The sequence below is a fragment of the Chaetura pelagica genome, unplaced genomic scaffold, assembly GCF_000747805.2.
Source record: "Chaetura pelagica isolate M959 unplaced genomic scaffold, ChaPel_1.0 scaffold71, whole genome shotgun sequence".
Lineage (NCBI taxonomy): Eukaryota > Metazoa > Chordata > Aves > Apodiformes > Apodidae > Chaetura > Chaetura pelagica.
This window is the reverse complement of record NW_009952435.1, coordinates 329,795-357,034: the sequence shown is the minus strand read 5'-3', so window position 1 is coordinate 357,034 and position 27,240 is coordinate 329,795. Positions and strand designations below refer to the sequence as shown.

Below are 27,240 nucleotides of genomic sequence, written 5' to 3'. Positions count from 1 at the left end.
AACTTTGAAGCAGTAACTTTCTGGTAAGGCAAAATATTCTTGGATTCAGATTGTTGTATTAGTTACTTAGTGTTTATAAGGATAGACAGGTTTGACTCCAGGTCTCTCCATTTTCACTTCTGTCTGTATTTTTCTTTTAGGCAGTTTTAATCTAATGCTAAAAGTATTTGTATTGAAAACTCTTCTTACTTGATCCTGTTTTGAACATGATTTTTTAAACAACATAGTCAATATGTCTATTATAGCTCATAGGTCTTTTGTTTTTTTAGGATGTTCCCATGGGGCAATATCATTTTCAGCGTTGCAGAGAGAGGTAAATAAATTTATTAAGATCACTTATTCATATAAAGTGCATAGAGACACATATGCATTCATTTACGTTGATATGTACATAAGGCATGTTTTCAAATGTTGAGGACTGATTCTCACCCAAACTATTTTCAGCTGATGCCTCTTATATAGCGAAGGGCTGTGGAAACAGATTTGGCAGACATGTAATTTATGAATCGCAAATACCCTTCCTTATAACAAATAGCACTATTCTGAATTAGTATAAGTGTGTTGATGGTCTCCTATTTGTTCCTCCTAACAACCCAATTACTCTACCAGTGGGGAGAAAATTATATGCAGGAAAATTGAGAGGAGGCAAAGAGGAGGTAAGAAAAGGGAAGATGGAAAGGACTGTTCTATAATTTTGTTAGGACAGCTAACAATATATGCTAAAATTTTATATATTGTGTTAATTACTTTGGATTTACTTCTGTTTTATTTTATCAAAGTCTGTATGCTTGCAGTAGTAAGCATTGAAAAGATACGTTGTGGTCTTCTTGTGCTCCTGCTTCGCAAAATGTTTGCAAAATCACTATAGATTTATGTTTCACTCTCCTGCTGGGTACTTCAGTGACTAGGGGAGGATGGTGAGAAATGGAAACAGAGTTGAATTGATCACTTCTTTAAAACCATCCAGAATTTCTAAATCAAGAAAAAAAAGACATCTGTTTAAAACAAAAACAACAACAACAAAAAAACAACCAACCAACCAAACAAACAAACAAAAAAAACCAAAGAAAAAAACCAACACAAAACACTGTTAGAAACCTGGAATGGTTAATTTTTATTTTAATGACCTGATAACACTTTAGATAATGTATTTCTTGCTAAATTATAAGTAACATCAGAAGTACTATAAAAACATTTTAAAGAATCCTTTAAGAATTTGTATTTTGTATTGTCTTTGGTAGTGCAAATAAGTCATTCTGTCTGTTCCTTCCCCATCTCAGTGCGTGGTAAATGTCTCCTCAACAAATCCCAGGTTACTGGAGAGTTACGGATTTACTTAAAATATCACTAAGTTCTAGAATATAATCAAGTTTTTTTCTGAATATGCATGACATTAATAAAACAGTCTCTGATTTTAAAACTGAGCATTTAAATTTTGACCATATGTCTAAAGGACTTCTATCAGCCTGTTGACAAAAAGAAAGATCATTGGGCTGTGATATTTGCAAATAATGCATTTTTTGAAGATTCTGAGGTGGTTTTGCCTTTGTGTTTCTAAATTCCATTCCAAAAGAGATTAAAAAAATACAAATGTTACCATGGGTCTTGGTACTATATTACAGAAGGTGTTTCTAGAAAGCATTACTGGAGCCTAGAGTTCATAGTGAGGCATATAACTGGAATCCTAGGTAAGCTAGTTAGTCATTCTCACAGAAGAGAGCTGAAATGATAATAAGCACTTTGAAAATCAGTATTTTATTAGAATATGAAAATGTGCAGTTTTGAAGTCTGACTGTAGGCTTCTGTTTGTGGCAGTCTTAGCTCTTATCTAGTTATTTGATAGTGTTAGGTTGTTAGAGATCTGCCAGGAAGGTTAAATATGATTAGATGATGTCTCCTCATCTGCCTAGTTATTTCTCCTAGGCAGATTGTTTTGTATGCGAAACATAAGTTGTAAACACTTTCTTACCTAAATTCTATAGCATTGAATAGCCATTAAATCAGTTGGGCTGTTTGAGGTTACTGTAAGTACACTAATATAATTTCTGTATGAATTTGAATCCTGCAACCACGTATCAATTTGGGAAATAAACCAAACACTTGATGTTGAAGAAAATCTGTTTTACCTTTGTCAGGGTTCAATTTGTAGGTTAAGAAAATTCTGGTGAGGAAAGAGTCGAATTTCTGATCTGACTGTTGACTTCTTAAAAAACATGTCTTAAGTTAGCACTGGATTTAAGTTTTCAAGAGGCAGAGATTTTCAGACAATATTTGAAATATTTAATTTTTAAGGAGAGCACAACTGCTGAAAGGACAGATTATGTTTGCAGTACCATATGTTAGCAAAGACAAACCCAGCCTGATGATCCTCTGTTGGGTTCATGCTGAGTCTGGTGAAAAGATCCTTTTTTTCATTGCATTTGTGTTATAAGTTGCAAATAGAGAAACATCACATATATTTGAGACTGATTTCAGACTTGCTGCTCAGTTTTCTTAAGTTAATAAAACATTTCCAAGAAAAGAAGAGTTAGCAGGCTTTCAGTAGAGTATACTTAGTATTCCTCAGTACACTAGCACATTATTGCTTATCATAGAATTCTGACAAGAATTTTTTAAATAACTACAAGGAACAGGGATATTTTACGAATTTGAGCATATTTTCATTTTCATAATACTGTGGAAAGCTTTACTTAAACAAGAATTTCTTGAACTCTCTTGTTTTGATTTTTTTACAGAATGTTTTCTTGTGTTTGTTTTTTAAAGGCTCACTTATAGCTAAGCTCTAGTCTTGTGTGTGTCAGACTGTTGCTTGTGCTGTTTTTATTAAGAGCTTGTTAATGAGGCTCTGTGTGCCTGAAGCCTAGAGCTGCTATTGCAGCATAAATGTTAAAACCTCACAAGTTTATGCTGGCTGTCAACCCATTGTTTAAAGTTTCTTTTTATTAATAATATAAAGATGTAAACTTCCCACATTTTTCACTTCAGAACAAAATCACAGAAAAGAAGATTTGAGGAGGAACTGAATGAGAGGATGATCCAGGCCATTGATGGAATCAATGCTCAAAAGTATGTTTCTATCCTCTGTTGACTCCTTTATTCAACATTAACATAAATCTGCAGCAGACAGTGGTGTTTACAATTTCTCACTCCCACGTGCACAGAGGTGTTGGAAAAGAGCAAAGGTGTCACTAATACTAGCATAGGAAACTCTGCACAGTGTAAAGATAGTCTGTACAGTAATGTTTTCTAAGGCATAGGGTAAAACAGTGCCTATGAATCATCATGTGACAAAGGCTTTGGCTTGTCTTGATCTTCACATCAAATGGATTTTTGCTATGTAACTGTTTGTATCTGTGCACTCATAGCCATAACTCTTCAGAATTGTTTCATCTGAGAGAAGTAAGACACAAGAAATAGCTGTCATGGGAATTAGAATGATGTGAAAATTGGTGCTTCAAAATCATCACAGAAACATCGCCTCAGAGTTAGAAACCTTCCCTAAAATTATAGTTTAATATCTTTTTGTTTCAACTGGTTGGTTGATTTCTTAGAGAAGGCTAAGTGTGATGGCATATTGTAATTTTTGGGAGAGGCAATGTGGCATGTTTCTGTGTACTAGGAAGAGCTGGAGGTGGTATTGATGTTCTCTGTTTGCTGGTGAATAGATAAGACTATGAGAAAAATCAATACTAGTCCAAAATAAGAGTTCAGGATTCTTATATTTATCTGATGAAATAAAGGAGTTGCCTTTCAAAAATGTGGACAATAATTGTTATTAACTACTTGTTTTCCCATCTGCTTCTGTTACTCAGAATCTTAATCAACTGAGTTTTGGGGGTTTTTTTGTGGGTTTTTTTTTACTTTTTTTTAATTTTTGCATCTGATAGTCCTATTAAAAGCTACTCAGATTTAGGAGAATGTTTTTCTTTTCTTATTTATAGAGAAGAGTGTTGATAGCTATAGGTCCTACAAAGTCTACAGTGAAAGAGGGTAGGTCACATGCTAGGCAAAGCCTTTGGATTATACTAAGATTGCTTAAAACAGCTATATAAATTTTTATACTTTTTACGTGTCTCCAGGTATACTTTCTCTGATAAGTGCATTGTAAAAATGGTAGCTTTATGTCAAAAGTGAAGCATCTGTATAAAAGCAGTAAAATAAGTATTGTCATGATCATATTGTAAGTTGTTTTATCTCGAGAATCCATCTTAGTAATTAGTGCATAAAATTCAGAGACACCTGGGGATAAAAGAAGCTTGTGTGATAAAAAAGCTTTCTGAAAAAGTTTCAGTGCATTTTTTGAATTACATGAGAAAATGTGGAAAGATTAGGAATGATCCTGCGTATCAGAGATGCTGAATGCCACCTTCCAAAATTAGATTATCTACGTATCCCTCTATTGATTTGCTGAATAAATGTTATTATTCAATTGAGTGACTGGGAATAAGTTGTCAAAAGTGCTGATTCCCCAAGCAGCGAGTTAATTCAATACTATTTCAACTATGTGAATGCTAAATGTTTGGAAAAATTAGATAAAAGTTTTCCTACATGTAGAAAACAAAACTAATAACATTTTTGTTTTCTTTATTATTGTGCAGGTTTTTAGTGCCTCAATTTTTCAGCTGTAAAATGAAAATAATACTATTGAGTAATCTAATGGAATGGTTGTAAAGCTAAATCTTTTGCTTTTGTGACTCAAGGAGCAAACTTTTAAGAGACATCTATGAGGAAACTTGTATTTCTAAATGTTTTGAAGTGTAAACTTTGGATTGCAACACAAATAGGTCTATGACTGAATGAAGAAAATTAAAACCCCCACATTATTGCACGTAAAACATAGTATTGAAACTACTGCTCTTTTATCCTTTTCAATTGGACTGCATGAAAATTCTTCAAAAGCAAACATTCCTTGTACAGAGCCATTGTTTCTTCCACTCTGTGCTGGCAGCACAGTCTGACTTTTACATTCACAGGGTGGTTCTTTGCCATGTGTCATTCTGTGAAGAAGTCACTGGTTGCAAGAACATGGTCACAATATGTGTGCCTTAGGACAATGCATGTCCAGCTCTTTAAGAGCCAGTGCGTGGAAGAGAAGGGAATGTAGTGTCTGGATCTCCTTAGTCCAAGACAAAGCTGTAGTCTAAATGAGTCAGTGTTTTTACACAGTGTAAAAGAGTGCAGTACTCATTGAAATGAGACCTCAGGTTTTTAAAGCAATATAGTGTTTTCTCTGAGCTCCCTCACTAGCTGCTTTCCTGCTGGTTCTCAAGCTAGCTTAGCTATCTTTCCACAAAACTGCCAAGCCCCACGTGCACACACTGGTGGTAACTCAGGGCATCTGGGTTCAATTCCTTCTTCTGGAATGCAAATGAAACTGGCATCTAAACAGCAGCCTGCTGGCCTTATTCAAGTGGTAGATTTAGTTGGCAATGTTCCTTGCAAAGTTGCATGAGGAATATTATGACCTGTTTATTGCTTATTATTCTGCTAGAGCACTACCTTAAAAGATATGTAAAGACAAATTTAAAGCAATAAGTGAGGAACAAGGACCTTCTGAATCTCAGCTGAGTGTCTTAGCCATTAAGTGTATGACATTATACTTTTTCCATGTCTCCTTTCCCCATGCCCTGGGCAAAGTATTCCTGGTGGCATCCTGCACAGGACAGGGATGACTAGTCCTAGCTGTGCTACCCTGAGCCTTGGTGGTTAAGGGACTTTGGAAGGACATGTGATGGATAGATAGCAATCTACTATCTAAATATATACTTAAGAGAGGGAGCTAAATTACAGGTATTTGCTCTTTGATAAGTAGGTTACTATGTTTAAGAGACACACTCTCTTATCTTTCTTTTCAATGCCATGGTAGCTGCTATAATCTGTGCATAATTCCTTGCTACAGACTGTCAATCAGTACAAGCCCTACCGAACCACACGCCTCTGTGGGTACAGGCAGAATTCAGCTGTCTTGTGTTGTTCCTTGAATGGCAAAAGAATTTAAACAGAAATTTGTTACCTCACATCCCAGGAGGCATATCCTCACATACTTGCAGATACCTCAATAGCTTTTTGGCTTGTCAGGGTGTCAGGCTGGAGGCAGAATTTTTCAGCCTTTATCTCTGTGCCAAAGCTACGTGACTTTGTGCTCCCTCTTCTGTACTTACCGCTTTCGCTTGTTGGTGTTACACTGTTTCCCTCATCTCAGACCTCTTGGCACCTCCTACCTAAACCCAGTATTTTTTTATTTTAATTTTTTTTTGAGATTTAAAGCAGAACTAAAAGCTTCTGAAAACGTGACCTTGTAACATGAAGTGGGAGGCAGTATTTGCTGTAAATGGCAGCACTGTCTTCACATGTGATCAAGTGTGTACAGACCAAATTCAGCCTTTGGGGGTAGATCTGCAGACAGAAGTTTATAGCAGTGTGGCAATGGCAGTTAAATCAATCCACTTGTCAGATACCATATGAAAAAAAAGATTAATTAGTTAACCATTTGGAGAAGAAGGTTACTTTTTGTTCAATTTTCATAACTAAATGGAAAAAACCTTGCACTTAATTTTCAGTTTATCCAAAATGTTCCACAAACTGAATGTTTTCTCCGGTAGGTTACAGCAAGACCCAAACAAGCGCCTGCCATATGCACAACAGGCTATCATATCCATTTCTTCTTGAATTCCTAATTGTCATAAGAAGTACATCTGAGCCATTGTAGAGCAAACTGGGAAATACATTTTTGAGTTAAGCATACCTAGAACTCAGTATGTTTTCAGACCCTTTTTGTAATTAAACTGACTGCATGCGAACAGAGACAATCTCGTAGGCAAGGAAACAAATACTTTAGCTGTCACAAATCAAAGCTAATAGCTTACACTCTGTCCACTCTTGTTCTCCCAGGACCTTAATTTAGTATATAGTCCACTGTGGTTCATTGCTGTTACTTATTTGCATTGCAGTCTGTCAATCCAGACATTCCCTTTTATTTAGAAAGCATTAGCTTGAGACTAATTTAAAGTTATTGCTGGAAAGGTTGCCAAAAAATCTTCTGCCCTGCTATTATTGTTGAAGCTCAAATGCTGCAGTTTCACAGAGGCAGTCTGCTTAAATATTTTTTTCAAATTTGTCTATTCCCTTTGAAATGCAAGCAATTTAAATATTCTATTTCTTTTCAAGTGTCCATTAAATATAGACTTTCATATCAGAACATTTCATTTTGTAAAATTTGTATCAATCTTTTGTCAAGGTTCACTTATTTTAAAATGGATTTGTAATTTCACTGCAAGTACTTACACTGTTTTGCATTTCTTATCTTCAAGCAGGGAAGAAGTTTTTATAATCAGTAAAAAGGTCAAGATTTACCTCCAGAGTACAGGGGTCATGGTCAAAAGACTAATACAGCTCAATGAAAAAATCACTCTACCTCTGTTAGTAATGTATTTACATTTTCATTTGGAATAGGAGTTTGGAAAGTGTAAATTACCTGCCACTCTTGCATATTGTAACTGCACTTCTGAAAGGTACCTTGTGAAGGACTGTTTTTATCTCAAGTTCTCTTCTGTGCACTGGATGTACTACAGTATTTTGGACATGGAGTATCAGTGTCAGAATTACATCATATAAGTCTCTCCCTTGATTGTCCTTAAGAATGATCTACAGAAAAAATGGTTCTTCTGAACTTTTGTTTCGTATGTTTGTTAGCAATGGACATAAAAAGGAAAAGGGGATTTTTAGTTTCCTCTTACACTGTCAGTGCAATTCTCCATATACACTGCAATACACAAAAACTTGCTTTTTTCAAGGTGTTTTTTTTTTTAATCCTCCTGCATTTCAGTACTAATATAAAAAGACTGGACTACTTTATTCTTATGTCAGTTATAACATTCCTTTTCTCTTCTAGGCAGTGGCTTAAATCTGAAGACATTCAAAGAATATCACTTCTTTTCTATAATAAGACTCTGGAAAAAGAAGTAAGTCACTTTCACTGCAGATTCACTGATGATTCCATCTTTGCCTCATCCTTAGTGAGGCTTGTATCCCTTACTTTTGTGGCACAGAGCCTTGGCCACAGCACCTCTCCTGCAGGGTGAAGTGCTCAAACCTTACAATAGTATTTTAGCTCATTTATAGAATAAATTTTTGAATGTGATGTCTGAGACAGCTTTCCTCTTTGCAATGCTCTGCAGATCACATGAATTTCTTTACATATTTCATGGTCTCACAGAAGTGGGAAAAGATTTGATAGTCCAAATTCGATGTCATGGACTATATTGTCAAAAGGCATTTAGCAAACTCCACTGTTGTAATTTTTTTTTTTTCCTTTTGCCATATCTCAAAGACTACACCTGCAGTAATGATAGTCTTGTAATGATATCAGTTGCTCATCAGTTATTTTTATCCATAAGTGATTGATGCTCACAGTCATTCTGAGAAAACAATACCATAAAGAGTTTTAAGAAAAATGCCTGGATGTCTTGGGTGCAAAACACTAAATGATCTTCTGACCAATATGCATAATAAAACATGTCTGAGACATGTATGTGCAGATGGAGTAAATTATGTTGTTTCTAGACCTTGAAGTAATGATTGGCAGAATTGTTCCCTTTTAGGTTTGACCACAGCTGACTGTATAAACGAATTAATGTGATGAGAACGGCTTATAGGAAATACTACCATATTGTGATCACACTGTACAGCATAGGTGCAAGTATCTTCTGGGTCCCATGTGGTGGTCAAATAAATATTTAGGTCTTTTTTTGTAGATCTTTCAGTTTAAAGCATCTGAAATACTTTTCACATTCTTTCACGGCTCAGCAGAATGGTGTTCTTCTGGACAGCTGCCAAAAGCATGTATTGCGTGCCCTGGGCAAGGCATTAGGGTCAGAAAGGTTTCAAAGCTTATTGAGGCTGTTTAGAAGGTGGCATAAGAGAGAAGAAGCGAGACCTGGTCTCATCCATAGCATTTAAAGGATACACCAAGCAGAACAAAGGTTCCACCTAGGACCACCTAGGATTTAAATGTGTGTGGCACTAACTGATACATTTTGAAAAATAACTTGAGAAAAAAACATCATATGTGCACTTTGTACAATCAGGGAATCAGGACTTGGGAGCAAATAAGGGAGCTAAGTTACTCAGCTGTGTACATGGTCCCTGGAGGAATCTAATCTTTTTTGGACTGTAGAATGCTATGGGTTAGCAAGGAACTAATAGTTCTTTTCAGATCCAGCTTTTTAATATCTTTATTCACTGCCTTTTGATGACTCACTAGACTAGTCTTGACTTTAAAGAACTCAGTAAAATGCCTGCTTTTGATTTAAACAGGAACTTTTTGGGCCCTGTAAGACCTGAAATTACCACAAGGTAATAAAGCAAAATAATTATTTAACCTAAGGAGTAAGTTACCTGGCTTCATTGGGAAATATCTGGAGGAGTGTGAAACACTGAAATCAATTTACAAGTGGGTTGGAGTTTTTTGAGATTTAAACAGCAGCTCAAGGTCCAAAATAGTTGGACAAGACCACTAAGAAGGAACAAACATATTAAACAGATGGAAGAACAAAACTTGCTACAAGCGTGCCCATGGAGCAAAGTAATACTTGTGCCTTGAAATTCAGCTAGGTATGTGATAAGAAATGCTTTTAATTTGTCATGCAGTTCAAAAGTGAGAAGAAGCTGTTAGCTTGCTGAGCTCAATTTGTAAATGTTCATGTAAAGTTTGGTGCACCAGTTTCCAGGGCAGAACTTGGCACCAAGCAAAAAGCCACAACTGTGTGCTTGCAGTTAGAAAGCACAGCTCATGCACTTACCATTTTATGAAGTTTGTATTTTGAGCACTTTGGGAAAATATTCTTTGGTACATTTTCTTTTAATAATCAAATCTTAAACTTTTACCTTTTGAAAAAACACTATAATAGAGTAGTAATTTTAAGAGACCTAATACTCAGATAATTTCTTTTTTTGAGGACTTAATTGGCTTCAATCTAGATATATGTATCTGAAATAGTAGCACAACTCTGATAAATATTTAATTGCTTAATTCTTATGTCTCTAGACAGGCTAATTAGATATTCACAGATATATTTTTTTTTCCTCAGAAAACAGATCGAATTAACTTTCTCCTAAGAATATTGAGTGTTTGGTTGTATCAGTGAACATGAGGCCTTTTAACACAGACAAAATATTTTAATTGAAGTAACTAAATAGCCCCAGTAAATATCAGTATGCTTGCTATCTGTGCTGTTGGAAATAGAACGTTTATAGACGTTTACACTTCACTGTTTGGTATGCTTAGAAGTTTTCTATCTAAATGACTGTTACTTTTTTTTATAACTATTTCAGCCCATTCAGCATTTAATAATACTTGAAAATCAATTAGGGGGATTAGTGTATAAGGAACTTGGAAACAGCTATAAGTGTTTGACCATTCCTAAAAACATATTTTAATGCTTTCACTTAAAAGAAAAATAATAAACTTTTTATTATTACATTGAGCTAGTCATGTTCTGTGGAAGAACAAGACAAAACTGTTTGACATGGCTGTTTAAGCTGTTTTTTGAGAAGTAAAAAGATGTAACTATGCCTGGTAATCCCTAGCCCTACATAAGTGGATGTGGAAGTCAATAAACAGGAAATTTACTGTTGCTAAAGACTGCCTGTACATACCTGCATCTTGAAAGCTGGAATGTTGGTTGAGTAATATTTTATCTGCTTTGGAAATTGTGTTTTTAATATTTTGGGTTTTTTTCTTCTAGTATCGAGCAACTACTCTGCCTGCATTTAAGTATTATGTGACTTGTGCCTGTCTCATATTCTTCTGCATTTTCGTTGTGCAGATTCTGGTACTGCCAAAGTAAGTGATCTTTAACGTGTACTCATTCCTATGTATATTTGCTCATTAATGTAAAAAATAAAAATGCAGAAGTAAAAAATTTTGGAATTGTCAGATTACAGTGGTCAATATATGGAAATGAAACTGAACAGAGAACACTGAGGATTTCAGCCCACTTTCAAAGTCATGCATGTTTTTAATTATAAACACTGTCAATAGTGGGATACCAAGCATTAGTGGCAATTGCTCATTCATTTAATTTTTTCTCTGTGTATTTAAAAATGTGTGATCATGGCAGGAATGAAATTCACAAAGTAATAAAAAGAAATACAAACTGTAAGTTTGTGCAACCAAAACTGAAGGTAAGTTAAGTGTGACGATTAGATGTTGAAGGGAGACAAAATGGATTGCAGAATTGGGATTGTGAATTTAAAAAATATATTTAACTTATTACTGTGATAATACTGCTCTATTCAGCATGGAAGCAAACCATTGCTACATATAAAATGTCTCTTTTTAAAACTAATTATAAAATAATATAATCAATTGCTGGAATAATTATTTTACCAGTACTTATACATTATGATCTAATTTATGTTTGTGCATAAAAGTCAGCTATCTTTCTATGTGTGTATATGCTAGAAAGGCTGAGAAACCTCAAAGACAGTTCCAGTAAAGAATATTTTATCAGATTTCATAAAGTGAAATTTTGCTGTTGATTGTTTATCTAAGTATAAAGTTGATAATTGATTGACAGCACTTTTTTTTCAAAATTACCTCTGTATAATCCTTGTGATACAGTATTTCTTCACTCATCTTTTCTCCTGTGCAACTCTTTCAGCAGTAGTGTTTATAACCTTAGTTGATTGACAGGTCTTGTGCTGTAGTATTTTCTCACATTTTAATTGAAAGCCAGAAGAAATTGTTAGGTCACTATAAATCAGCTTTCCAGGTGGTAGATTTGTTTTTATAGCATATATAAAGTTTTATGGACTTCTATTCAGATGTTACACCATTTTCTTTACAAAGGATTTCCCAGCTAGTTTCTAATACAAAGACACAAGCTGCAAAAGTACAGTCTTCCAAGAGTGTCCTCCATGTGGTTCAGTCTGACATTAGGCATTACTGCTGCAAAATGTGAAATTAAGACTAATTTTTTATTTCACATAATGAGTATATTTTACAAGCTCATGCTGTATTTTGGTTAGCACAGGAGGTAATTCAGGGAGATTTGTGGTTTGTGATATACCAAAACCCAAACTTGCATCTAGCTAGTTCTTTCCAGCAGTATGATTTATGAATGATTTATATGTTTTGAATTCAGTCATGAAAATGTATTTAGATTTATCATCTATCATACATGTAAGGTGCTCATTTTGCTATATCTTTATCCTTGGTCTCTTAAACCAATTGTGTAGCTCATTAAAATAAATCAGATACTTGAAATTAGTGAAGTCTAGGGAGATGTATTCAACTAAGGAAAGTGGCCTCCAACTTGTAAAAACATATGCTTATATTACATGGTCTCTTTCTAACATCAGAGCAAAAGGTACAAAACTTTTATCATTTTCATTACCAAAATGTAAATTATCTTTTGGTCCTTTTATACCCCTGCATATTGAATTATAAACATGAATGGTATTCAACTTCAAGAGGTTTGTGGATTAATTTAAGAGATTCCAATAATGGACAACAGAAAGGCAGGGTATTATACAGGTGTCTGCATCTTGATTGGAAAACTGGGAGCACTGCAAATTAAAAAAAAAAAAAAAAAGATAAAAAAAAAAAATCATTGCCAGTTTATGTAGTCATCATAAAAGTAGCTTAAATTGAACATACTCCAGTGCTGCAAATGTTAATTGCTTACAGAAAATAAATAAATAAATAAATCCTAGTTTAGTGTAGTATAATCTAGCCTTTTTGTTTTCTTCCAAAAATCTGATAAGAGTTGTAAATGGTGATCTAATGAAGGCAGGGAGATAAACCATGTCTTTAATTGGGTTTTACTGATTCACTGTTCCGTTACTCTGGTTTTGCAGCAGTTTAATATCATTGATTACTGTGCAGGCATACCACCTGCTGCTTTAAAGTAGATTTTGAGATATTTGATGGTGAGTAACATCCAGCAAGTTTCAGGTATTAACTAATATCTCCAAGATCACAAGACATTTATTTCAAGGCTGAAATAATTTATTAATGATTTGCTTTTCCCTGGTGTCAATAAACTGATGTGGTGTTTTCATAAAAATATAAAATCCAATCAAGTAAAAAATATCTTGGGGTGGAATGTATCACAAGGAGTAGGACTTTATTGTGACTTTTAAATGATAGCAAATCTTGATCATTCTATTTCCTTGGGACAGGCTTTCTGTGGCTCTGTAGCATTCTTGGTTTACCAAGAGACAGTTGTATCTCTAGTAATTCATGAAAACTCGATGTTCTTTATTTAGGGAAACAATCAACTTACATGGGGGTGGTAGTGTTGTTTTTTGAAATGCAGACCTGCGAATGGATGGAAGTGTATTCCTGTTGAACAGGAGTTACATCTCACGCAGTCCAAGGAAGGGATCTGTTTGGGGCTACATAAAAGATTCTTGCCGAGTCTCTATTCTCTGAGGCTGCTAAATTAAAGACATTGTGTCCTTTTGTCCCGAGTCATACCAAAGTAACAATAATCTCTTTCTACCCATGAAAGGTGGTTAGAAAACCTCAACACAGTATTTCCAGTCAGACACAGCTGAATTTCTTTATAGAAAAGGGAGTACTTTCTAACTTAGTCTGAAAAATTTAAGACAGTATAAATGAAAGAAAAGCCTCATTATTAGCTATTTTTCTGCTGCATCTCATTTTTAAAAAAGCCTCAAGTGAAGTTATAATACTAAAATGATTTTTCTTAACACTGAAAATGCCATACAGTTAGTCTACATAGCCATAGAACCCATCGATAGCTTAGTGAAAACATAAGTTAAACTAAGAAAGAAATGGCTAGTGATAGATAGCAGAAGAGTCTGAATTCAGTATTGCCTTGCATAATTGTTATTTTTAATTACTTCATTATCATTGGATGACCTCAAGAGAATTTGCAATCAAATAGTTCAAAACATGGATGTTAATTACCTGGCAAGCTAAGGAAATTCTCTATGTCCTATTAAGAGACATGTGCCATAAGTCACATATTTTCCAAAATGTTACAAAAATGTGGAAAGGAATCTGTCAGTGCAATCTATCTGGTGATTTGTGCAACGTGTTTGATGACTCTATACAATAAAAACCTGCACTGATTTTGCAATGTTCCAGTGATGAAAAAAAGAAAAAAGAAAAAAAAGGAAAAAAAAAATTATCGCTTTCCTGTGGTCATTTCTTCAAATAAGGCTTGGTTATGTTGACATTCAACTTTCAGTGTTTTTCTTCCCATTGTAGCATTTTCAGCCCTCTTCTTTCCTTCTAGGAGCAGCAACTATTTCAGCTTAGCCTGTCTAAAACAGAAACCCTGCTGTTCCCAGAAATGAGATATGGGCTGTGGAGAGCAAAAATCTTTGCTCAGTTTTTTCTCAGTATTCACCACTTAAATCTGGATTCTAAGACTCCGCTTTTCCTTATCCTGAGTCCCTTTCTCTTTGTCCTCCTGACAATCAGAATCTTGTTCACCTTATTATGTAGCTCTTTCTCTTGTACCACCTCAATAATGTCATTGATGATGTAAAGCAGCTGCAAAGACCTTTTGTTCTTGCCAGTAGCCCAGGTGATCAAGCAGTACACAAAGTCGTCCTTGTGCCATGTTAATTTTATTTCCCTTGCTCTCCAGTTTCTCTCACAAACATCATTTCTTCTTCTACAAGGATGCACTCCCAGTTTGACTCACAAGGCTATTCTTGTGTTAAATAATTTCTTAGGGTGTTTGTAACCTTCGTATCAGAGAAAGAATTATATTAATTTTCTTTCATCTTAGTAGATTTTAAATTCCTAAGAGACTAGTTTTACATGTTCTGATGTACAGCTTACTGTCCCAGTCTTAATGAGAAATTCTTGAAGAACAAGTATTCATAAGCAGTTCATTTTCAAATAATTTCTAAAAGAAATATTACTTCAAGATTAATATGTATTGTGAATTTTCAGTTGTTTGTTTTTCACCAGCTATTCACCTCAACACAAAGTCTTCTGAATACTTAGCATATAAGAGGTTCTCTGAATGATTGGCAGGGAAGCTCATAAATTACTCTCCAGAATGCTTTTAATGGCAGCAATATGGCATCAAATTGATTTGTGAAGTTAATGCTTTTTTGTTCTTTCCTGAAAATAGCTTCTATAACACTGTTAAAACAGATCACAATGTTTTCCAATATTTGTATGTAATGTAAAGAAACTGATCCATAGAGTTCTACTCAAAAATTTTTGCTGTTATACTTTCTAAAATGTGTATACTTGAATTCATGTGGTATCCCTAAAGAACAACTGTATGCTTTTATTAATAATGTATTTTAATTCTGAATCATATATTTATGGAGGACCTAATTTCAAATGTAACATTTATTAGAGTTTTGTGCAAAAACAAGGGCTATAAAACTTATGAATAAAACAACATGCCAATATTTCTAGCATGTAAGATTTTAAAAAATTAAATATTAGCTGGTGCTCAAAGGAGTTGAGATATATATATAAATTCTGTAAAAAATGTCAAATCTGTGGTTAAAACTGAAAGCAGACACTCAGATGAGGGACTTCATGATGGCATATAGTTCCCTTGCTTGAACATCTCAGTTGGTCCAGAGCTTCTGATCTCCCCTTGGCATTTGTTAAACAAAATTAGGTCTCACTGCATCCTTCCCTAGGCAGCCATGCTAAGTAGCTGTCATATGATGCCTGATGGAGCAGTTATTCTCTACTGCAATATTCATATAGGGAGAATTCTGCTTTTCACAGAATCTCAGAATCGTCATGGTTAGAAAAGACCTCTAAGATCACAGAATCTAGCCGTCCACCCATGGGAAAAATACAAAAACAAAACCACAGCACAAATCATAACCACTCACCCCACAAAACCAATAACACCACACAACCCACAAAAACCCCACCGTGCCCACTAGAGCATGCCCTGAAGTGCCACATCTACATGTTTCTCCAGGGATGGTGACTCCACCACCTCCCTGGGCAGCCTGTTCCAGTGCCTAACTACTCTTTAGGTAAAGAAATTCTTCCTAATATCTAGTCTAAACCTCCCCTGGTACAACTTAAGGCCATTTCCTCTAGCCCTATCATTATTCACTTGAGAGAAGAGGCCAGTGCCTCTCCTTTCAGATAGCTGTAGAGAGCAGTGAGGTCTCCCCTCAGCCTCCTCTTGGAGATGGAAAGATTAAGAAGTATCCAGGATTGTGAAAGATATATAGATGGGTGGAGTAATACCTTACCATCCTTGAGACAAAGCCGGGGCAGTCTGCCCCATGCGTTAGGACTGCCTCTGTTAAGAAAAAAAGGAATGTAATTGTTGTGCAAGATTCTCTTTTGAGGGGAACTGAGGGCACTATATGCTGGCCAGGTCCAACGTGACTGAGGGGTGACCTCACCAATGTTTACAAATATGTTAAGAGCTAGTGTCAGGAGGACAGAGCCAGGCTTTTTTTCAGTGATGTCCAGTGACAGGACAAGGAGCAATGTGTGCAAACTGGAACACAGGAGGTTCCATGTAAACGTGAGGAAAAACTTCTTCACTGTGAGAATGACAGAGCACTGGAACAGGCTGCCCAGAGAGGTTGTGGAGTCTCCTTCACTGGAGAAATTCAAACCCTGCCTGGACACGTTCCTGTGTGATGTGCTCTGGGTGACCCTGCTCTGGCAGGGGGGTTGGACTGGGTGATCTTTCGAGGTCCCTTCCAACCCCTATGATTCTGTGATTCTGTGTGATTATGTGATTCTTCTCCAAGCTAGACAATCTCAGTTCCCTCAGTCTCTTCTCAAAGGATTTGTTCTCTAGACCCTTCACCAGCTTTGTTGCTCTTCTCTGGACACTGTCCAGCACCTCAATGTCCTTCTTATAGTGAGTAGCTCAAAACTGCATACAATATTCAAGGTGTAGCCTCATCAGTGCCGAGTACAAGGACGCAAACACCTCTCTACTCCTGCTGGCCACACTATTCCTGATGCAGGCCAGGATGCTGTTGGCCTGCTTGGCCACCTGGGCACACTGCTGGCTCATATTCAGCTGGCTGTCCACCAGCACCCCCAGGTCCTTTTCCATTTGGCAGTTTTCTGGCCAATCTCCCCCAAGCCTGTAGCATTGCATGGAGTTGTTGTGACTCAAGTGCAGGACCCAACACTTGGCCTTGCTGAACCTCACACAGCAGCCCACTGATCCAGCCTGGCCAGGTCCCTCTGCATAGCCTTCCTTCCCATTTGGAGAATAGATGCATGCCCAGATTGTTTCTGCATCCCTATTTCTGTTTACTGGATATCCAGTGATGCTATTTTGGCTAGACTTTCCTGTTTATAGCTAGAACACTAAGGATGATTTCAGAAAAAGTATAAATTACTAATTTCTTTCATTTCAAGTCTGTTTATTCTTTTCTTCGTGGTACTTAATTTTCCTTCCTATCCTCTAATAATTCAGAATCTGTGGGCCACCTAGTCAAATTTGATATGAAATGGAGCTTTCAGAGGGATTGAATCCCTATCCATTAATGAAAGGCAAGTCACTATACTGGGGCCTTTGCTGACTGAGATACTGCAGCATTGAATGTATCACAGGTTCAAGCTGCAAGACACTGAAAACTGGACGTCATTGTCCCATGCAATTGCTTTTGCTACCCATGGGGGGGAATGTACATTACCAATGATTCATTTTGTATGTCTATGAGACTCTTAAATTACTATAAAATCATCAGCATAGCAATAAGGTTCTTCTTTAATACAGGCTTTCTGAAGTAAAACCAAATCAAAATATTGATGTTGTTAATGCACTCTGTCGTTTAGATTATTTATGTGAAAATTATTATCTTCTCATGGTAATAGTTTTGCAAAGTCAGAGGTAAAGCCAATTCAAGCATTCCTGAGTTGAGAAAAAAGGCAAGCAAAAGTCCTGTCATTCTGTTAAGGATGGGAATTGCTTTTCCATGGTCTTGATGTTTGGAAGTTGCAACTTGCACATTTTGTATCATCAGTATTATACAGAAAGAAAGGTCATGCTACAAATGTGTAACAGAGAAATTAATACATGTTTTCCTTTTCTTGTAGAACATCTATTCTTGGAATTTCATTTGGGGCTGCGTTTCTCTTACTTTCTTTCATTTTGTTTATCTGCTTTGCTGGACAGCTTTTGGTAAGTATTCAAGGAAATGTAATCCACTGGTGAATGGTTTCTTGTAAATAAAATGTTCTAGTTTTGCCAAGTCATTCTGCCTTTGCAGAGTACCAGCTAAATGAGAAAGGCTCAAATGCTTAGTCTTCTGAGGACGTTGTTTTGTCCATGTTAACTTACTGTAGAATGTCCTAATTTATCTGAAAAACAGGAAGCACCAGTGCAGTGACTGTCTTACCTACACCAATACTCTCTTTCCCCCATGAAGCTAGATCCTTTGAGCAGTTTACATAATTATTTGATATATTGCTTTTTAAAAAAATGTTCCTATTGTCCTTACAGGAGGTGACTCATGAGTGCTTTAATTTGGGGAACTGTGTGTTTAAGTATTGTTTTAGACCATTTTCTGAATTTAGAGAATATGTCATAATAACAATTTAACTTGATACATAAAAATGCCATAGTAAAATTCAGTTTTTGCCATTGAGTGGCCCAAGTGTTATTTCAGTGCCTGTTAGTGTGCCCAGTAATATGCTGAATGTGAGAATTTAATTTAATTCAAGATTTGGGCAAAGGATTGCCCTCATTTAATTTATTCTCAAGCTGATCAAACACGTAACTTCATATCGAACAAGGCATTTCAGTATTTGTTAGAAAGTGAATGAAATTTCTATTTGGAATGTAAACTGGAGTAAAACTATCTGTGTACTTGTACTTAATCCCCACTTCTCCTTATCTGTCTTTACACTTTTTCACTAGTTCCCATGAAAGAAAGATCATTTCTAAAAGAGCAAAACATACACATGGGAAAGACAGCTACGTCACTATGCAATGAAGCAGTAAGGAAAGGTGGCCTGGCAGTTTAAGCAAGAAACAGAGAAAGCTGAATTTTGTTATTTCTCCCTCTTCCCTTGTGAGAATTTTAATTAACCAGAACATTTTAAGAAAATATGAATAGTGTACATTTCAGCTGTCTTTCCAATAAAATAGAGAGGCTTCCACTGCTCAGGAGTTAATCTGAGATACAATGTAACAGTATCTTAAATTTTTCAGTCCTTGGAGTGAGGTCCTAGAGATACTGCTATTAAGTAACAACAAAAATTAGTTCCCATGTAATGTCATACTGGATTGCTGTTTTTTATTGACAGAAGAGTAAAATGATTGAGTCAGAGCACTGCCATTGAAAAAGCCAATTAAAGGAAAAAAAGTACTTAAAGGAAAAGCCAGCGTTTTTCCTGTAAGAAAAATACCAATGAAATAGTATCAAGAAGTGCCAGGACATACACTCTTCTGAGCTTTTATTCATAGTTTAGCTTGGAAGGAATGCAAACATTTAAAGAGATGGCTAAGCAAATATCCCAAGTCAGAGTTGAGGAGTCGTGCCTCTTGAATGACGTCTAACACCCACTTTCAATGCTGGTTTTCCTATGCCTTGTATGTAATGTAAATACTTCCCAGAAATGGAGACCTATTATTGCATTTCTGTTGACTTCTGAGATGTCATGTTCTAACCTAAACAGCTTGAAGAGGGGCCATTTATGTCGGTCTTGATGAGTTCAGCTCCTGTAATGCAGAAGCTATACTGCTAAGAAGCCTTTCAGCAAGAAAGTTATGACCATAGTTGACACAGCTCTGTCTTTCCTTCGCAAGCACAGACATAGTTCTGTAAGGTGATGGATGAGAGGCAAGTAACAAAAGTATTTATAAGTGCACACACCTGCACATAATTACAGAGTTGAACATCACAAAAAAATCTCTCTTCTAAAAATGTACAAAAAAAAGAAGAGGATTGTTTGTGCCTGACTGACCTTGACAGATGAAAACTGTGGTAAGTTGGCCTTGGCTGTGGGCCAGACACCCACCTAGCTGCTCACTCACTCCACCCCCTCAGCAGGATGTGGGAGGAGAACAGGATGAGACCTCATAGGTTGAGATAAAGGCAGGGGAGATCACTTACCGATTACTGTCATAGACAAAGCAAACTCCACCTGGGGAAAGTAATTTAATTTCTCGCCAATTTAAATAGTTTGGGGTAGTAAGAAACAAAACCAAACCTTAGAGCCACACCATTCCCTCCCTGTCCCCCAAACTCAGCTTAACTCCTTCACTCCAGACTCCTCTGCCTTCCCCCAGGCAGCACAAGAGGAGGTGGAGAGTGATCAGTACATAAATGTTTCTGTTGGTCCTTCTCTTCACACTTTTGCCCTGCTCCAGCATGGGTTCCCCCATGGGCTGCAGTGCAGACCTCTGCTCCAGCATGGAGTTCTTCTTTCTCCTTCTGCTCCTTCTCCAACCTTTGTGTTCCCTCTGCTGTTTCTCACTCTTCTCATTGGCTCCTTCTCTCTCTGCCCAACATTTTCTGCCCTTTCTGACCCAGGTTCCCCCGCCCATGGCTGAGGGGCTCAGCTCTGCCCTGTGCTGGGGCTGCTGGAGCCGGGGCAGCCCCGGCAAGCCCCCTACCAGCCTGGGCACCTGCACCTGGTACATAAATTTGCAGTAGTAGTAGTTAAATATTTACACGACTGTTACAGGATTATTAGTGTGGGACCTGTAGTGCCAGCAAAGACATCAGAGTGTAAGTTCAAGTTAGGACACCTGGGTGTCACTGCGTTGTGTGCTGGTCTCCATACTCTGACACTGCCCCTTCCGCTGGTACTACATGGCTGTTACCACCACGGAGTAAGTCACACAAAACCAACTGTGAACAAGTTTCATTGCATGATTTTCACTTCTTTGATCAATGAAAAAATCCACATCCGAGCTCTAATGCTAAAATTGCTAGCTGTATGGAAGTTAATTACAGTACTGTAAGGAGAGATTTATGCTCATTCTTTCACTGCAAGTTTATTGTTAGTTTACTGTTTGGCAGCACTACAGGGTGGTCCAACTCAGGCTCTTGTGGAGTGATAATATCAGCGATTATATCAGAATAGGAATGTTTCCATCAAATGATGCAGCAGGGTGGTAGCACAAATAATGAGGTTACAGACTTTCAGAGCCCATCTTAGCACATGACATCCCCTGCCAGCCTTGGGCACGGAGACTGAAGGCAGGGAGGGCTGGCAGTTCTTACAGAAACAGTTGTTGGCCCATAGGCATGAAACCTTCATCAATCCTAGCTAAAATTGGCATTTGTCCATAAACTTGAAACCAGCTTACACTTTTGTATCCTAATGACTTAATTGTGCTGACGCATTTCTATTTTTTTCAAACTTTTTTAGATAATCACAGCATTCAGACTTAAATTTTAAGTTTTTAAGCATTTTTGACCTTAAAGAACCTTTTTGGCTTATGTTTTCAAATGTTTAATGTAGGCTATTATTTTTTATTGATTTTGAATATTTTCTTTGAATTTTCCTTGAGAGGCTTCCTTCTCAAATTACATGCAAATAGAAGATAGTGATTGTCCTTTAGCTCATATATTTTCTCTTTCTCTTGATGAATATTGATGACTTCATGGAATCAGTGTGAAATGCCTCAGGCCTGGTAATAGTTAGATGTGTTTTACCTCCTGATGTGAATGCAAGGAAGCAGAGATCTGCTTACCTAAATAATACATTGGAAAACATAATGCAATCAATAGGAAAAAAAAACCACAGTAAACATATAAAGGGAATATCTCTGTGGTAGCTGAGGTAGCTGGCTGAAGAAGTACTAGTCTCAAGTAGATGTTCTTTGTGCATTGATTCAAATATGGTATCCAATTTTTTGCATTACCACATACTCTTTGTGCCATTTATTTTCCATTAGTACAATTTTGTTTTTTGTTGCATATGTTTATACCTCGCAAATCTATTTAGCTACTTCAGCTAACAAGGAAGATTAGAAGTAAAAGCATTTCTTATCATCTCATCTGAACATGTTTATAGTCTCTCTTGAATATGCATTTGAACCATGGAATTAGCAGAACACAACATCAACAAAAAACAGAAAATAAATGGCTCCACAGTTGAGAAAGATGCTCTGATTTGAGGTCACCAGAGCATCTAACAAAGCGCAGCCAGTGTGTGGGCAGTCTTGTCCCGTCTAGAAGAAAGAGTGGTCTTTATTACTTGCCACACCACTGTACAGAGTGATACACAATCTTTACCTTCCTTTGCAAGGGATTTGTCTTTTACTCTAAAGCAATTTGCATTGGTATTTAACAGGCAGAAAGACTGTATATACTTAAATACCTAAAAGCTCTGCAAGGACAGGAGTATCAGCAATAATTGCTACTACTTGGAAATTATTTTCAACCTGTAATCTTAACTCTAATACGAGTGTCTCTCTTAACGTAGATACAAATGAAAGAGCAAGACCCTTCCGTTTCTTCAGTAGTAAGGTTTTGGTTGTAAATTAAGATTAAAACCAAGATGTAGAAGGCAGGGGAAACCCAGGGACACATTTTGACACATACAGCAGGGTCTATGAAAGAGGGTCATCAAACCTAAAAGTCATTCTGATGAGTCTCTGGCACAGGCAGTGCAACAGCAAATCCATCATCACTAAATTAAGTACTATGTTCAGACTTCAGGAGCTGTTAGAAGTATACTGATTTCAGTAACAGAAGTCCTTTGCCTTATTTCTTCTTGATTTACATGTTTATGACATGGTATGTAATTGTGACCAACTGAAGAATTTGCCTAACCTGGTGAAAAATCACAAGTTTCTTGTGCCTGTTATGCCAGTAAGTTATCTTTCCATTTTTAAATGAGCAAGACCATCTTGATATTTTTTTTTAAATCAGCAATGTTTTCTTTTATTGTCTTTGCCCAAGATGAGATTTTTTTAAGTTACCTCCACATAAAGAGAGACTGAGTGTACTTCCTAATGCCAGAGGTCTATCATGCAAGCAGTTTTCCTTACAGTCAATTAATAAGAAGAGTGAAATCAGAGAGCATCCAGATTGTTTTGAAGGTTCCTTTACATGTATTACCTGATGGGTGATGTCCCTGGTATGCAAGTACTGCAGTATGATCACACATCATGATTCCTGTTCTGTGAGGCAGTTTTTGGGTGTTTTTTGGGTGGAGAATAAAGACTTAGTGAACATAAATGTAGCATTCAGAACTGCTTCCTCTAGTTCAGTGCCCTGAGCACTGTCTTTAAAAAGTCATCCAGGTTTGCTCCTTCTCAGAACCAGCGACTCTTTAAATATTTCATGTGAAATAGAATAACTTTTGACAGAGGGACTAAGAACATGTCACCGTGAAACAGCATATAACACAGCAACAGTTTCTTTGAATGAGGAGAGCAGCACAGGAAGTACCAAGGCTGAACTCAGTGCCCAAAGGTGTATTTATACACCTCACTGCTGTTTTCTTTCCTTTGAATGAGACAGTTGAAGTGAACCCCATGGCCACTGTAGTGTGAACTTTTGTGAAGGATAAGAAATACAGCAAAGTAAAGTTTTTTCCCGTTATTTCTTTGTTCAGGATTATAACTTTTGTCAAGCAAGTTTTATCCAACATAAGCTGAGTAGACCTTTCACCTGGATGTATTTTGTATGATGAAAATGCCTGGCTTAGATGTTCAGGTGCCACCATGGAGTTCAAAAGCTTGGTGATGTACTTGGTCCTTTTTGTCACAATAGCACCATAATAAAATATGTGAAGTATAAGCTTGTGTCTCTATACAAAAATCACCCTTCTCCAAGCTTAGGTCAGTATAATCACTGTCTGCCAGTCACCCAGTTCTTTGGATTTGCACTTTGGTGTCTTCTTCAAGTCTGGGTGAAAATGAGCATGTGAAAAAATCTGTATGTTTGGTCTTTTTGTTTCTTTTTATTTCATTCTTTTCAGCATCATTATTAGTAAAACATTAAGTTGTCTTTACATGCAAAATGAAAGAACAATAACAGAACTATAGAAAAAGTGATTTACTGGCTTTCTGTAAATATGAGGTCTTCAGTCAAGATGTTCCAACCTCTACTAGCCTGTGAAGGAGAAGTGTGACAGCTCTTGTGACACTGTCTTTCATCTACAACATAGCTGTCACAATTACTTCTCACACTGGTTCCTTGATCTCACTCAGAAAGACAGCATTCATTGTGCTAAATCCTGAAGTAGGTTTTTGTATGTGGAAAGACAACACATTTTAATAACCTGAATATTCAAAATAAGTTATTAGTCACTATCATGCTGAGCTGTCATATCACTTAACACATTCAGATGAAAAGGTAATACATTAGTCACCTTTCATACTACAAATACCTGTTATTTCTAATCCGTACATTATAAACACTGAGCCATATTCTGCCAGCTCTGCTTAGAATAAACACAGAAGCTAATGCTACTGAGATCTGATGTCTTACTTAGCCTTCTTACATGGTTTCCAGAAATTACTACATTCTTCATGTAATTTTACCTTTTCTTAAGAAAATCACAAAGGAGACATAACATTTCCAAGAAAAAGTGTTTGATGTAAGCAAATGAACCACCAAGATAAACCTGCACAGATCTGCCAGTGCTATTTGAGTTGGAATTTAATGATCACTCCATCACTCCCGTTCTGCTTCCAGGAGTTCCTTAGATTTCCAGCAGTCCTTAACTGCTGCAGTTGTGATATATATGCACTGGATTTAGACTGCTCAAAAGTGAGATGATGTTCAACAAATCTGTTAATTTACATGGAGAATTACTGATCAACAGTGTATTGTTTCATGTTTTCCAAGGAATTTATACTCAATGGTTTAAAGTCTTTTAGTGTGAATCAGGGTTTTGTCACAAATTTTCCTGTCAGTAGCTTCACTGGCTGTCAAGAAATGAATCACTGAGTTCTGGTGTGCTTCTGGTTTACAAGTGGAAATACCTATCTACAACTGAATTTTTGAAGTTGCAGTCTTCCTCCCATTTTTCTTCAGATCAGAGCCAGCAATATCTATAATATTAGCAATAGTAGCTAGAAGAATGGAATCTCCTCACTGATTAATCACACTGAAAGAATGGTATATTGTTTCCTGAAATTTATTTTATTCTCCAGAACTTTTTTTAGTGATTTTTTTTTTAATGGAAGCAGAAAATTAGCTTTTTAAAGGTGTTCAGAAAATAAATCCTGCTAGTTCCTCCTGCCTAAAATACATCAGCAAAGTCAGGTGATGCTGGTCAAAAAAATTGTAAACAAAGAAAATTTAGAATTATTGCAATGAATTTTGGTACAGAGTTACGAAAGTCTGTTCAAAAGTGCATGGGTACTTGGAAAGCAATAAAGCATTCCTCAGCTATTAATGCAGTTTTGAGCATGGACATTGCTAAGTAATCTAAGAAATTCTGTACTGTATTTTTTTCAATTATTACTTTAAAAAGAAATGAAGGAAGCTGAAATTTAACAATTGGAAGCTCTAATGTTAAAGTAGAAAAGTCTGAAAAGTCTCCATGATTTGACACCAACATTTGTGTATTTAGAAACTGGGATTTAACAGAGGTTTTTCAGTGTGAAAGCTAATTTTATCTTCAGATTTAACATAACACAATTTGCTCATTTCTGCAGAGGAAACAATCAATTTACTTTGCTTAGCTCTAGAAAAGCATGAAAGCAACTTTTAAATCAATTTTTCTTTTCTTTTTTCTTTTTCTTTTTCTTTTATCTGTTACTAAGCCATGTTTTTTAAAGTTCTGAACTAGAAAACAGCTGCTACAGCTGGTCAGATCCAGCGGAGTTCAGGAGGCAGCTCCTTCCTGGGAACCAGGAGCCCATTTTGACGGAATTTAAGACTGAGGCAATTTTCCTGTCCCACTCCCATCAATGGGAAGCTCTCAGTACCGTGTCCCAGGTACAACCAGTAGTGAAGTTAAACACATATTCCCAATAGGCATATACTGCACACACAGATCCTTGGGGGGAGCAGCTATTTTACAACACCCATGTAACAACAAGCAGCACTCACATAAATACGATCAAGACTGATAGGCTAGTTCCTCCTTTCTGTCTGATCAGGACTTAAGGGTGCCAGTCGAGTTTACAAACACCCTGAATACCATAATCCACAGGCACACTCACATTTGTGGGTCACTCAGTATTGACCTTAAGTCAATACAATATCCATGCCCGGACTCCGCTCCCCTTACACAGTGACTGGCTGAAATCTCTGCAAATGTAGATCTCCGATTACAACAAGTCCAGCCTGAAGCTTTCTAATAGTTACAGACATGCTGCCCCACATGTCCTATGGGTCTCTCCAGGTTCTGGTCTGAGGCACTTCAGTTGCTACCACTTAGGTCCTCAGTTTCCTCAGATACACCATCTGTCTCCCTCCAGTGCCTGGTACCTATCCTGTGCTACTTGCCATTTAGTCCAACATAAAATTACATCATCAGATTGGATATTAGGAAAAATTTATTCACCAAAAGGGTTGTGAAGCATTGGCTCATGTAGATGTGGTGCTTAGGGACATGATTTATTGGTGGACTTGGCAGTGCTTGGTTAATGGTTGGACATGGTAACCTTAAAGGTCTTTTCTAATCTAAATGTTTCATGATTCCAAGTTTGCTATCTTTTGCACACATGCAGCCTCAAAATAAGGACTGCACTTACACAGAAAATGGTTAGAGATAGGATTTATTACAAGTATGCAATACACTCATTTAGACAAATGTCTTTGAGTCTTATCGGTAGGTTTCCCACCAGAAACTGTGGCTGAAACATTCTCCTTCCATGGTCTTAAAAGCAGCAGATTCTGTGGCTTCTGGTCTTCACTGATTAGTTACTTTAGTTCCACCATCTATCATTGTCCTTTTGATCATCGCCAGGTCGTTGTGTTTAATTTGATTAGCCTTTAGTCAGATAACCTAAAACCAGTAAAATTCATAATAAAACATATCTGGTTTAGGCCAGTTAACTTACTTTCATCGTTAGCTTCTCTACTTGAAATTTCTTATCCTAAAGACTTTCCTTGAACAGTATAGTTTCCTCTGCCATAATTCAGAAAGGAGAACATGATGTACTGCTTTAGCTATATATTTTTTATTTTTTTTTTAAATCTACATTATATTCCTTTCACTTTCTCAGTGTTCCTGCCTGGTTTTATCCCTAATCCAACTTAAATGATTCCAGCTACTTCTAAATTTCTAAGAAAATCAAGGAACAATGTAGGTGAAGTTGTAGTAAAGCTCAGGCAGTGCTATAACATAAGCAAAGAGAAATTTAAGGC

General features: G+C 36.6%; 1 protein-coding gene across 1 annotated transcript in view; it reads left to right on the top strand.

Annotated features, from left to right (window-relative positions):
• ADCY2 (adenylate cyclase 2 (brain)) overlaps window positions 1–27,240 on the top strand; it is a 206,360-nt gene that overhangs the window by 136,665 nt on the left and 42,455 nt on the right. The window contains exons 11-15 of the mRNA XM_010008360.1: window positions 270–313; window positions 2,986–3,066; window positions 7,892–7,961; window positions 10,746–10,843; window positions 18,047–18,131. Of these exons, the coding sequence (XP_010006662.1) occupies window positions 270–313; window positions 2,986–3,066; window positions 7,892–7,961; window positions 10,746–10,843; window positions 18,047–18,131 (378 nt within the window). The remainder of the gene's footprint in view (window positions 1–269; window positions 314–2,985; window positions 3,067–7,891; window positions 7,962–10,745; window positions 10,844–18,046; window positions 18,132–27,240) is intronic.